Source organism: Macrotis lagotis, chromosome X (genome assembly GCF_037893015.1).
Source record: "Macrotis lagotis isolate mMagLag1 chromosome X, bilby.v1.9.chrom.fasta, whole genome shotgun sequence".
Lineage (NCBI taxonomy): Eukaryota > Metazoa > Chordata > Mammalia > Peramelemorphia > Peramelidae > Macrotis > Macrotis lagotis.
Genome location: NC_133666.1, coordinates 183,564,515 through 183,579,353, shown reverse-complemented (window position 1 = coordinate 183,579,353; position 14,839 = coordinate 183,564,515). Strand labels below are relative to the sequence as shown.

At 36.7% G+C, this 14,839-nt stretch overlaps 1 protein-coding gene across 1 annotated transcript in view; it reads right to left on the bottom strand.

Moving 5' to 3' along the window:
* The window catches only part of SLC5A10 (solute carrier family 5 member 10), a 168,325-nt gene extending 155,597 nt beyond the window's left edge, over positions 1 to 12,728 (bottom strand). Inside the window, exons 1-4 of the mRNA XM_074204386.1 lie at positions 12,553 to 12,728; positions 3,745 to 3,816; positions 1,399 to 1,503; positions 232 to 291 (exon numbers count right to left, since the gene is read on the bottom strand). Coding sequence (XP_074060487.1) covers positions 232 to 291; positions 1,399 to 1,503; positions 3,745 to 3,816; positions 12,553 to 12,663 — 348 coding nt within the window. The 5' untranslated portion in view covers positions 12,664 to 12,728. The remainder of the gene's footprint in view (positions 1 to 231; positions 292 to 1,398; positions 1,504 to 3,744; positions 3,817 to 12,552) is intronic.
* Positions 12,729 to 14,839: the final 2,111 nt, after the last annotated feature.

The following is a 14,839-nucleotide window of genomic DNA, read 5'->3' as shown; positions in this document are numbered from 1 at the left end:
TATATATATATATATATATATATATATATATGTTAGCAGATCCAATCTAGAAAGAAGTATGGAAATCATGGACTGAGTTGATGTCTGACTGCAAGAAGTGCTACTGCCCATAGTCATGAAACCATAGATATCTTGTTTCATGAAAACCATGTTGACCTTCTCAGCCCCCTCCCCTAACGTCCAAGGGTTCAAACCACCATGTATCGTTGATCATCTTGGATGTAGACTTACCTCTGAGGAGATGTAGATAGGCACAAATATCCATGCCAGTGCCAGCAATACATATGTCGCCTAAAAAGTGACAAATATGGTGTAAGTACCTGTTCCCTCCATGAAAAAGATGTAGTGGAAAGAATGAGCCATACAGTGAGAGGGGGAGACCTGGGCCCTAGAGGTGGCTCAGCCATTCACTTTGTGGGTGAGTTCAGCTGAGTCAATTTACTCAGGACTTCAGTTTCCTCCTCAGCAAAGTGAAGGAGTTATTTCAATTAGATGATCTCTAAAAGTCTCTTGTAGATTTAAGGTTCTACATTTTATTTTGAAAATTCATAGTCCTGAATGATCTATTGTAGACATTCAGATTTAGAATCTGAAAAGTCCTCAGTTAGTAATTAAAAAAAAAAACAACTGAACCCTTAATAGAACTTTCTAAGGTAGGAAAATGGATTTAGGCAAAAAAGTGACTTAATTTGAATAGCATTCCAAATCCCAAAATGTCTATGCTGGAAGAGCCCAAAGAGATCATGTAACCCAACCTTTATGATTTGCAGAGGAAAAAAACTTGAGTTTCAGAGAGGGAAATGATTAATACAAAGTTGTAAAGCAGAACTCAGGGGTCCTGGGACCAAGCACCACAGCTGCCTCCTTAGATTCCCTAAAGCAAGAGCTGAAATAGGAAATGCTTTGGGAGTCTAGAGTTAGAAAGAATCCCAGAAATCATCTAGCCCAATACCATCATTTTATAGTTTAGGAAATTATGACTAAGGGAGAGGAAATGATTTGTCCAGGGTCATATGGACAACAAGTAGCATGACAAAATTTGAATCCAGGTCCTCTTTATCCAGAGTCAACTTTCTTTCAGTATCAAAATACCTAAAGCAAAGAAAAATAAAATCAACTAAACCTCATCCCACACATTGTCTTGTTAGTCAAGGTTTGACTTCTTCCAAGTTGGCAAGCTCCGCCAGGGGAGCATAATCACTACTAAGGATTGTCTCAAGTTCTAATCAGAGTTCCATCCTCGATGGGTATGAAGTGGTCAGTTGTGTCCCCTCATCTTTAAAGAGATGCATGCTGGAAATACCCCCAATAATCTCCCCCATTATAGCCTAATGCTTCCCAGGGATGTTCAAGTTCTCATGTCAGGAAGAGAGGAGATGAACAGACTATGGCACTTACATTCCACTCAAAGCCAGCTACAGCCAATCCTCCTGCTGCACCTGACCCAGCCAGTCCAATGAATAATCCAGAGCCTTCGCTGCTGGCAAAGAGAGAGGCTCCAATCTGCAGAACAGAATAAATTTGAGTAAATAATTCCTCTATGCCATCCAATTACATCTTCTCCTGCACTCCCAAGTTCATCAAGCAGTCATATAGGAAACAAAAACCAAAGTTACACACACACACACACACACACACACATCCCCATGACTCTCCTGATTCTCCTACCTACCCATATGATCACTCCCCAGTCTCATTTGCTGGTTCTTCATCCAGGTCAGACCAGTTAACAGATCTAAAAAGTGACCCATACAAATCATGATCATGTTTTCCTGATTGTCAGATATATGGTCTGATAAAATATAATCCTTTTGCAATTCTTTTTTCCCTATTGAAATAAAAATTGTCCTAGAAAATCAGTATGTATGATTGCAGTACTTATTTGTCAGAGACTCAATATTTTTGATAGTGAGGAGTGCATAACCTCTGACATAGGAAAACCAGAGAAATTGATAACTTGGAAGGTTTTATGAAGGATGCAGCTATTGCTGACTCTTAGACCTAGATTATCATCCAACAGTGTCCAACCATAATACATGAGGGCCCCAAATCTGCAAGCCATTCACCAGTTAATAAATGGTCAAAGGACACGAATAGGAAGTTTTCAGATGAAGAAATTAAAGCTATCTATAGACATGAAAAAAATGCTCTAATTCACTATAGATAAGAAAAATGCAAATTAGAACAATTCTTGAGGTACCATCTCACACAAATAAGATTGGCTAATATGACAGAAAAGGAAAATAATCAGTGTGGGAGGGGATTGTTGGTGGAGTTATGAACTGATCCAAACTTTCACAGAGAGCAATTTGAAACTACACCCAAAGGGCAATAAAATGTGCATACCCTTTGATCTAGCAATACTTATTCTAGGTCTGCATCCCAAAGAAATTACCAAAAAAAGGAGTTAAAAAACTCACATATACAAAAATATTTATAGCAGCTCTTTTTTCTGGTGACAAAGAATTGGAAATTGAGGGAATGTCCATCAATTGGAGAATGATTAAACAAATTGTGGTATGTAGTAAAGTACTATTGTTCTATAAGAAGTCATGAGGGATGGAACATCAGAGTAGCCTGGAAAGACTTGTATAAACTGAGCAGAACCAGGAGAACAGCAGCAATATTGTGGGAGGATCAAATGTGATAGACTTAGCTCTTCTCAGCATTATAATGATGTAAGACATTTCCAAAAGACTTGTGATGGAAAGTGCCATACACATCTAAAGAAAGATTTATGGACACTGAATGCATATTGAAGCATACTATTTTCACTTATTTTTCCTTTTTTTTGTAGCTTTTCCCCTTTTTTTCTGATTCTTCTTTCACAATATGACTATATGGAAATATGTTTAATATAACTGCACATGTATAATCTATATCAGGTAGTTTGCTGTGTTAGAAAGGAGGGAAGGGAAGGAAGGAGAAAAATAATTAGAAATTGAAATCTTACAAAAATGAATGTTGAAAACTATCTTTACATGCAATTGAAAAAATAAAATAGCATTAAGTATAAAAATTTTGCATATATATGTATCTATAGGTATAATATATACATTTATATGTGTATATATATATATATATATATAGTTATACACATATTCCTATTCCTTTTTATAGCCCACAGCTATGAATGGAATAGCAGCTCTCTACCTTTTTTTTTTTTAGCTTTTTTGCAAGGCAATGGGGTTAAGTGGCTTGCCCAAGGCCACACAGCTAGATTCCTAAGGGAAGCAGGGGTCTACCCTCCAGGGTTTCCCTCATTATTTTTTTTTGTTTTGTTTTTTAGTTTTTTTGCAAGGCAAATGGGGTTAAGTGGCTTGCCCAAGATCACACAGCTAGGTAATTATTAAATGTCTGAGACCAGATTAGAACCCAGGCACTCCTGACTCCAGGGCCGGTGCTTTATCCACTGTGCCACCTAGCTGCCCCAGTTTCCCTCATTATTAAGAAAGGTTATGGTGAGCTAAGAATCTTGAAAGGATTTGGGAAAGTGTGAGGAAATGGAAAGTAGGAAGAAAGTGAAATAGGACTCAGGGTTGAGAAGAGAAAATACTAAAAAAAAGTTGGACTGGGTGGCAGCCAAGAGGAGATAGGTGCTAGTAGAATATAGTGGGCTGAGAAAGATGAATACATTGAGAGTAGGCAAAGCATGGTAGAATGAGAAAAGAATTGTGAAGGAAATAAAGGCCAAAAAGAGAGTTCAGTGGCAGAGGAGAGAAGAGAAGTTCAAAATGTACTTACTGGCCACCATGTCATGTCTCTTCCTGCAAGGAAGTACCCTCTCAGTGTGTTTCTGTTGGCTTTACATGAAGACTGAAAAGAGAGAAAGATCCTGAGGTGAGAATACTTTCTTTCTCCCTAGGGTTTCTTACAATTCGAAGAATTATTTCCAAACCAACTCAAAAGGGACTTATGGGGTAAACAGAGTTAGAATCATATCAAGGAGATGGACTTCCATAATAGAAAAAAAAACAGTAAAAAAGTTCTAATCCCTCATCTGTTAGTAAGCAGCTACTATGTAACCACATCAAGTGCTCTCTGGGACCAATGATGCCTGTGGTCTGCCTCTTTCATATAATCATTAAGAGGGTCCAGGGATTTCTCAGATATATACATATATATATGTATATATATACATATATTGGAAAGCAAAAATGAGTCCCAAATATGAAGGATCATCATCATTGCATCATCATCATCATCAAGGAATCAGAGACTCCCAAGGGATCTCCAGCTGCTTAATGGGGTTAGATATGAGAAGAGGCAGAGGCCTGCTAGAATGACCTCAGATTCTCCTGGCACACTGGAAATAAAAAGAAAATTATGCAAGGCAGTATAAACTAAATATTAAATTCTATAGTTAAGACTAGAAATACTAAAGCATTTCAGAGGAAAGAAATCACTAAGAGTCATGGAAGGCTTCATGAAGAATGTGAGATATAGGAATAGGTAGAATTTGGCCAGGTAAAAGAGAGGGCCTAAGGGTATTTCATCATAATACATTTTCATGATATTTCTTTCATTATTACAGATCACAACCCCTCTGTAGTTTAGTAGATGGTCTTTATTAACTACTCTGCTTAAAAAAATTCAATACCCACTAACCATCTTGGAATGAGCCTCTTTGAGCTTGGTTAAACTGATCCTTGGAGTAAGGTATACAGTTCATTTCTGAGTTTGTACCTTTTTAGGCTATAAGTTCTTTCAGCTTGATAGGTAGGACTTAAAAGAGCTTGTATTCAGCATAATGTTGTGGGAAAAAGTTAGAAAGATCTGAGTTCAAATCCCACCTCTGACACTTGTTAGTTATATGATAAAAGGCATTTTTTTTTTGTTTCTGCAAGGTAATGGAGCTAAGTGATTTGCTCAAGGTCACACAGGTGATTATTAAGTGTCTGAGGTCAGTTTTGAACTCAGGTCCTCCTGTCTCCAGGACCAGTGCTCCGCTATTCACCTAGCTGCCCCCACCTAACAATTTTGAGTCTCAATTTCTTCTTTTGTAAAATGGGGATCATGATACCCAAAACTCACCTCACAGACCTATTGTGAGATTCAAAAAGAGCTAATGAGTATAAAGTGCTTTTCAAACATTAAAATTCTCTCTAAATGTTAGTTGTTATTGTCACAACCCAAAGTTTCCTAATATTACCGAGACAACAGAACAGGAACTTATTCTTCATCTGGAAAATAGAGATATTTTCCCCTACATAGTTCAAAGTACCAAAATAAGATACAGAATAAGATAATAGGTAGGAGATTATTTTTAAAAGATATACTGCTAGAATCTGACACTTACCAACTATGTGACCATAGGCATTTCACTCAACTTTCCCCAGTCTCAGCTTCCTCCTCTATAAAATGAGGATGAGTAGTATCTACCTTGCAGGACTGTTGTGGCATTTAAATGAGATAAGATATGTAAAGTGTTTTGCAAACCTTAAAGGACAATTTAATTCAAACTATTATTATTATTATTATTATTATTATTATTATTAAAACTATACTACACAAATGTAAAAGATGGTAGTATTATTATAGATATGCAGAGAGCAGTGGTAGATGGAGGACCAATCTTGGAGTCAGAAAAACCTGGTTTCAAATCCTTCCTTTGAAAAATTCTTATTGGTGTAAAAATTTAATTTTCAGAGCTACAAGGAACTCTCTAAACTTTTTATTACAGGAAAAAAAATGATCTGCATTAATGGAGGGATTTTCTACACCAGGAGTTACTTACCACATAGATGAAATCATAGGTTTAGACCATAAAGAAAAAAAAATTACTTGTGTATAATATCATTAGAGGGGACCTTAGAGACCAGTCTGATCCAGGAGGTCCTGTGGAGATATTTCCCATAGCTTTCTCCAGCAAAATAGGTCTCAGGACCTATACAATTCCCAAATGTGCCAAGAGTAAATCGAACAAGCACAGATTTGCTTATAGGAGAGACTCTGGGGCCTTTGTCTTCACCTACTGTCCACCAATGAACATTTTCCCTCAAAGTGAGCATCATACTACTTGATCAAGGTGATGTGAAACTGTTTTTAGTGGTCCAGGATTTATTAAATATAAACAGGGAGAAGATCCCAAAGTTCACAAGGGAAGAAACCATAGTTCAGATCTTCCAAATGCTTTGATAATCAGTCTGATAAGCCAGATAAATGAATCTTTGAATCCATGATATTAGAAGTAGTAGTAGTAGACATGGTTAGTAGAGGTGGTAGAGGTAGTAGTAGACATGGTGTAATGAAGAGAATTTAGATGGATTCCCCTCTTGCTGAAAGTCTTCAAGTAACTGCTGCTACAGAGGTATGTGCAGGTATGGATCAATCTCAACAGCCCCTGAGGCCACATCTCTCAGATTTAGGGATACTGGGGTTCAAATGGAGTTCTTGTCTTACGTTTAACTCTCTTTCTACATTTTATCATCTTGCTAAATAATCCCTCAGGAAATGAAAGACAACACAAGACTTGCTTTTTAGTGGAGATACCTTCCCTTCAACACATCCAAATCTTTTAAGTTGATGCATAAATGTAGATATGTATATAAATGATTCTTTACAATGAGATCACAACCTGTACATGTACATATAAATGCACATGTCAGCATCCGTGTGTGTATGTACACATACTTATGATTTCATTGCCATAAGGAACTATGTGCACATATATATCCAAATATACATGAATATATATGGATATTTATAGATTTAGATTGGTTAAAAGAATTTCTCCAAATCTGAATTTGTAGAGAGGGTTTGATTGGAATTGCCTATATAAATGAAATGGAGCTGGCTAATCCTGCCTTTAACACTTACCATCTGCATAACTTTGGGCCTCCTCCTTGGACCCCAGTACTTCATCTGTAAAATAAACTATTTAGAAAACTAGCCCAAGATGGTGGGTAGGAAGAAGCAATGTGGCTCAGTTCCTTGTCACAAAAATTCCACGAAGACCTAGGAACTGTACCAGGCCAATTCCTGATCTAGAAATTTGGCAGGGGGGAATCAGAGGGAGATCTTTTTTTTAGCCTAGATCAGCCTATGGGGACAGAGGTCTTGGGATGGTGAAGAGGGGTGGAGACTTCTGACTCTGCAACAAAATGGGGCATGCTGCTATATCCTAGGACAAGAAGCATTTCTAGATCTGGGATGAAGGTTTTGATGTTGTGCAGGAAGCAGTAAGTGGTGTGAATTGGCAGATCTTTTGTGTATATTCTAGAGTCATATATTTTCATTATTTATCATGAGATTTTTGACCCTTTTCCCTCCCACATAAAATTCATTATTATTTTTTTCTAGTTCTATAAAACAATCCTTTGGTAGTCTGGTATAGCATTAAGTAAGTAAATTAACTGAAGTAATATTTTCAATTTTATTGTTTTAGTTAGTCCTACTCATGAACAATTAATATTTTTCCAATTATTTATGTCTATATTTATGCAAAGTTACTATAACATCAATATTATAAATATAAGGTATTTCTATAAAAATCACTGACCTAGAAAATATATCAAGAAGATATCATTTGAGCATCATGAGAGAAAATTGTCCAGAGCTATTAGAATCAGAGGGCAAAGTGAAAATAGAAATAACTTGCTAGTCACATCCTAAAAAGAAGTCTCAAAATGAAATTTCCTGGGAACATCATAGCTAATATCTATAGTTTTCAGGTCAAGGGGAAAAACTATTGAAAGCAACCAGAAAGGAGGAAACACAGTCAGGATCACACAGGTTTTATTGGCCATCATCATAAAGGCAAAGATTGTTGGCAGTATTTCTGCTGGTTCAGTTACTCAATTAGGTTTTCATTGTCTATATTCTTCAGTTTCAACTCTTGATTTCAAAAGCTAGGTCACTCTTGAGTCTTTAGACAACTTTCTCGGTTGCCCGGGATCCCATCCTCAAGTTATTTCCTCCCTGGAGTGAATGCCTTTCTAGTATCCAAGCCTATCTAAAATATTTATCTCTTCTTCATATGAGCCTGGAATTCTCAAAGTGGCAATATTTTGAACTTCTTTATGGGGAATTTCCTGATTTTCTGTTCACTGTTGAGGGAAGAGAGAGAAATCACCTCCTTACCCATCCCCAACAAAGGTCGCAAGTCTGCACTCCTGGCTTGACACATTCTCAAGAGATAAACTATTTAAAGTCCTTTAAAAGCATGTCCAATTTTTGCTTATTTGCTGATGTTTCTCCTTTAAATTCCACCAGAGAAAAGGTTTGCTCTTCCTAGCTCTTCATAATTATAATGGATTACTAAGGTATTAGGAAAGAGTAAAGAAAGGAAGGAGAGAGTCCAGAGACAGCAAAATCCAGGGGCCAAATTCCAATATTATCATTATTACTACCTGGCAAGTGGTAGTGGGGACAGGGCAGGAGGTGTGTGTGTATGTGTGTGTGTGTGTGTGTGTGTGTGTGTGTGTGAACTATGAGGGATGCTTTGGGACTTTGGACTCCTAGTTGATTCTCATCAAAAAAAAAGTGCTGCTTGATTCCTTTATCTGTTTGTGAATGCATTTCTCATTTCTATAAAATGCTACCACCTTGTGAACAAAAATCTAAATTGTACTCCATCACTATTTAAGTCTAATAATTTTTAGAATCTAATAGAAAAGTTTGATTTTTATTGGATTATCTGACAGTATGAGGAAGCTCAGGGAGGCACTGTCCAGGAGCCATATTCCAACACTGGGATGTCTCTTTAAAAATTTTTTGTTAAAAACACTTTTTGTTTTCTTTTCGGGTCCTAGGCTTTCTTCTTTGGGAAGAAGGTGTGGGAAGTAGTGGGAATGAGGTACAAACTTCACCAGCCCACCAGCTAAGAATGAGTGAATTCCTTTTTTCCTTCCCCAATCTATCCATCTTCCTTTTTTTCATTGCTTTCCTTTTTTTAGGCATGGATGGGTTGTGGTTTCCCTTCTCTGCTAGCATCCCAGTTTTGACTACATTCTCTGAAAAGCTGATGAAAATTGGTGTTGGTTGTCAGGAAGCCTTTTTTCAACAGAGAGCTGGTGAGATACCCTAACTGTGGTCCCAATTTCCCTGCAAAGTGTGCACAGATGAAACCCTTCACCATAATTGCCCTGCTTTCTCATAGTTGGAAATACTTCCAATTCACATTTGATAACTATTTCTGTTGGACTCCCCTTCCTAGAGCAGATGAAGAATGATCATAATTTTGCACTTAGTTTGACACTTTTTTACCCTGTTTAAATCTGAAAATAAATTCTATAACATCAACTGTGTTGGGGAAGGGAAAAATCAATAATTCTCTCTCATCTTACATATAGAATTGCAAGCTATGTCAAAAATGAAAAAGAAATAAAAAAGAAAGGAAGGAAGTAAAAAGGAAAGAAAAAATAAAGGAAGAAAGAAAAGAAAGAAATTGAGAGAAAGAGAGAAAGGAAGGATGAAAGAAAGAGAGAGAGAGAAAGAAAGAAAGAAAAAGAAAGAAAGAAAGAAAGAAAGAAAGAAAGAAAGAAAGAAAGAAGGAAGGAAAGAAAGAAAGAAAGAAATAGAGAAATGGATTATTTAGGAAGGTAGTGAATTCTACTGGGTCTATACCCTGAAGAGATGATGAAAAAGGGTAAAAACATCACTTGTACAAAAATATTCATAGCAGCCCTGTTTGTGATGGCAAAGAATTGGAAATCAAGTAAATGTCCTTCAATTGGGGAATGGCTTAGCAAACTGTGGTAATATGTATATCATGGAACACTGTTGTTCTATTAGAAACCAGGAGGGACAGGAATTCAGGGAAGCCTGGAGGGATTTCCACGAACTGATGCTGAGCAAGAAGAGCAGAACCAGAACATTGTACACCCTAACAGAAACATGGGGGCAATGATCAACCTTGATAGACTCACTCATTCCATCAGTGCAACAATCAGGGATAACTTGGGGCTGTCTGCAATGGAAAATACCATCTGTATCCAGAGAAAGAATTGTGGAGTTTGAACAAAGACCAAGGACTATTACCTTTAATTTAGAAAAAAAAAACTGATATCTTATTATCTGATTTTACTGTCTCTTCTACTTTATGTTTCTTCCTTAAGGATGTGATTTCTCTTTCATCACATTCAATTTGGATCAATGCATACCATGGAAACAATGTAAAAACTGACAAATTGTCTTCTGTGGGGGGGAGAGAAGTAAGATCAAGAGAAAAGTTGTAAAACTCAAAATAAATAAAATCTTTAAAAAACAAAAAAGGTAGTGAATTCCTCACCTCTTGACTTTCCAGGGCAACTAAATGCAACTTATCAGATGTGTTGGAGGAGAATTCTTGCTTGGGTGATAAAGTTCCTTTAAATTCTCTGATTCTCATATAATCCTACCAACAGTCTTTTTGAGTAGATAGGATAAGTCATGGAATAACAGAATTTAACACTGTAAGGACTAAAAATGCCTGACAGAGATTCAATATTAATGGGTATAATGGACTCAATCCAGTGCCCTTTCCATGACTCCAGACTGCCATTTATTATTTCCTTTTACAAGTAAGGAAACTGAGACTCAAATGACACAAAGTTTCATTAGCCAAGTTTTCTGTCAGTCTTTTCCACTGACTGGAACCACTTACTATTATACTTCCTTGACTATGCTTCCAGAGAAGGGTTTAGAATGGAGTAGAGAAAATGAGTAAGGGGCACCTGTTACCCAAAGCAGATGAACTGAACTGCCACACCAGGAAACTTTCCCACAGAGAACAACTTATCTAAATTTCATGCAATACACTGCTGGGAATCTACTGCACCAAAGCATGGTAGATACTGGGCAGAGTAGGAAAGCTGTAAGGAAAACCAGTCCTGGAAACATTCAAGTTCAACAAAAGAAATAGAAGAGGAAATTCAAATCTCATCTAAAATCTTAGCTACTTTAAGAAGCATTTTCTATTCTTTAATTTTAGTGACTTTCCTGAGATTGCTCCCAATTCATCTGTATATTTCTTGTTAGTACATAGTTGTTTGCATGTTGTCTTCCACATGAGACAATATTCTTTTAGAGTAGGGGTTTTGTTTTGCATTTCTCTGTACCCTTAGAGTATATGTGACCCAGTAGGTGTACTGAATGACTGTCACTTAAATCTTTCTGTGCTAGAATCTAGCTGTTTGGCTTCAAAGCACTTATTTCTTATACATAACTGACTTTGGGGGGGATGGGTGGATCTTTGATTTTTCTTATATAGGACTTCCTAGTGAACTTCTTTCCAACTGATAAAGTATGCCACCCATCTCCTGGCAGGTGATAGGTTCAAGATGCAAAATGGGGCATACCTTTTTTGGATATGAGAATTTGATTTGCTTAACTGAATATTTGTTACAAGGATGTTTGTCTTTCTTTTCATTTTTTTCCAATTGTGGAAAGGATGGTGAAAAGGAGAGAAAATAAAAGTTTAATTGGAAATTAAAAATAATTTTTAAAAAGAAGTACTTACTACATCTACAGCCTCTAGTCTTAGGGAGTTGCCTTGCCTAGTGTCAAAAATCAAACTTGAACCTAGGTCTTCCTGACCCCAAGCTTGGCTCTTTCCTCCACACACATAAATGCTGTTTCTCACAACTGGAGTATGATAGTAACAATAATAGTAAAAAAATAGTTTTATGTAGCACTTTAAGGTTTCTAAAACACCTTATGTACATTGTTTCAATTGTCCTCCAGTTTGTGAGGGAATATAGGTATTCTCATTTTTACAGATAAGAAAACAGACTCAAACAGGTCAAGAAACTTATCCAGAGTTATAGTTATGTGCCAGAGGTAGGATTCGAACCCAGATCTTTCCCAGCTCCTAGTTCAGTGTCCTTTCCAGTATACCAGGCTTCTATTATCACATAAAAATTCCTTAAATTTGCTCAACATTCAGTTCATACTTTTCAAAGTACTTTTATACCCTCAAAACAAACCTGTAAAGAAGGAAGGGAAGGGAATACTATTATTGTCCCTATGTGATTGATGAAGAAATTCTTGTCCAAAGTCATCTGATTAGGAAGTACTAGAGTCAGGACTAAAACTCAAGTCTGGGGCAGCTAGGTGGCGAAGTGGATAGAGCACTGGCCCTGGAGTCAGGAGTACCTGAGTTCAAATCCGCCCTCAGACACTTAATAATTACCTAGCTGTGTGGACTTGGGCAAGCCACTTAACCCCATTGCCTTGCAAAAAAACCAAAATTAAACTAAAAAAAAAAACAACTCAAGTCTGGTCATAATCAGTATAAGATCTACAAGGAAATGTGGCAGTGACATTTTATAACATTCTTCCGTAACTCATATTCTCAAGAGCAAACGATCTGTGAGTTCATTAGAGAAACTCTGCAAACTGCAATATCCACATTCCCTAGGTCAAGAAATAGCTTTAGGAAGTTGCTAGTGGCATGTAGAAATAAAATTACCCAGCTTATAAATATCATAGACAGGATTCGAACCAGGTATTCCTATTTCCAAGTCCAATTCCTTATCCACTGTACCGTGTTATCACCTCTGGAAACCTAGTAGTAAAAAAAATATCCTAAGTTTCAAAAATTCAAATGCAAGAATCTTCCACTTGACTCACCCATATTCCCACAGCCACATTTAAAGCAAAATACACCACGATGACAGCAATATCAGCCACATTAAGTTGTTGCCTAAAGAAATGAGGGTTGCTGGTGGAGTTGTCTGCCATGATCTCTTCTGTTTCAGTTCCAGACTGAATGAGGGCAAAACCAGGTTGCAATGGGCTTTCTTATTAGGAATTGATCATTAAACCAACCAGATGATATCATTTTCAGCCCATGGCATGTCTGCATGGGGAGAGGACAGCTTCAAAGTACAACTCATTTGGTTTCCTAGCCTCTGCTTAACACATCATATGACTAGGGACTCTATGGTATCCAAGACTGCATAGCTACAAAGCAACCTACCCCTTTGGAGGCACAAAATGTCATTCTGGATCGAGACATGGATACTGCAGGGGCGGCTAGTTGGCGTGGTGGATAGAACACCGGTCCTGGAGTCAGGAGTACCTGAGTTCAAATCTGGTCTCACTTAATAATTACCTAGCTGTGTGGCCTTGGGCAAGCCACTTAACCCCATTTGCCTTGCAAGAAAAAAAAAAGAGATGGGTACTGCATCTCAAGAATCCTGTCCTTAATTGAGGAAAAAAGAGGATGTATGAATTCACAGATGGAGAAAACTAGCCTTCACCCCAGTAATGTTTAGTCTTTTTGCTGTAGTTTGGAGACTCCATATCTCAGGGAAGATACCACACAGAGTAAATTTTTATTTATCAAAGACAGAAGTATCATTAACTCCCCAAGGTCAAGAATAACCACTGCCAATAATTTAAATTACTTTTAGATTTTATTCACATTAATATGGTTAAGATTTATATTGTTCTTCTACTTTTCTTGCTTTGCATCAGTTAATACATATTTTCCAGTGTTTCTTGGAACTCATTGCATTCATTTCTTACAATAGTATTTCATTACATTCATGGTGTTGGGGATTATTGCAGATTCATGTTTGCAGAGAGTGGGGCTAGTAAGACTCCTGAGGAATTGGTTTCTAGTTTATATTAAAATGCTCTGCTGGTGGGGAAAGGAACTTTTAGTCATTACTGAGGGTCTTATTTGACAAGAGATTCAGGGAATTTTGAGTGACCCTGAGATGTTTAGTGTATCAGAAGGGTTATTCAGGGAAAAGAAATCTAGACAGAAATTTATTAAAATTTCCATTTTGCCCATTACTGGCTCTTATTTTGATATTTTTAAAGAATTAGATTAAAATTCATTGAAAACTATTTCAGGAAAATGTAAAATAATACTCTTGACCTTAAGGTAATTCTGTAATTACCCCACTTTGTACCCTGTCCATATTTCAAGCAGCCCTGATAAGTCTATTTTTTTTTCTGAAAGTTCTGATGCCCCTTTCAAAATTTCCTTTGTAATATCGAGCTTTTATATTGAAGACATTAGGGGCAGGTTGTAATCATCTTTGCCAGAAGTATGTAATACTTTGCCTTTATGTAATACTTGCCAGTCTGGGTCAGATCTATACAATAACCACCCTGTTTTTGATAACATATGGATGTTTCCATGACTTCATCCTCAGATTAGGGATGGGCTCCAAATGTCAAGATGAAGCTATAAATGCAAATAATCTTAAAGCACTAACTACATAATTATGATCATTACTAATAACAATACAAATTATATAGAGTTGTGAAAAGTATGGAATAGTAGATAAAATACTGGATATGGGATTCAGAGAAACTTGGGTTCACAATCCACTTTTAATACTTAGGATCAACTGGAAAGATTGATCAGAGGATGTAAAGTTTTAAGAGAATTTAGAGATCACTGAGTCCAGCACTTTTCTTTTACAGATGAGTCCTAGAGAGGTGTCCTAGAGAGGTGAAATGAGATTTGTGACCATGATTAAATTACTTAGGTTCTTTGAGTCTTAAGTCTCTGGAGCTGCAAAATGGGATTTAATAATTCCCACTTCACAGGGTTGTTGATGTAAAGTTTTTGTAAACTTTAAAATGTTAAATAAATGCTAGTTATTAAAACATAATTTATTCAATCTACTTCTGAACTGGATTGTTTTTTGCCTATATCATGCTTTAAGAGTAACCATTAAAACTGTTGTGAATATATTTGTCTTTCACTTACTTTTTCAAACTTCTACTATAAAAACTTGAGAGGCCCCAGTTTAGTATTACAGGATTTGCTATACAGAGTGCATGTTCTTTCCTTCATTTTCTTTGTTTATGGACTTTGATCCTGTCCCTTCTCAATTATAATCCTTCCAGAAGGAAGAAGTATCTTTTTTTTTTTTAAAATCCTATCCTTTCAACT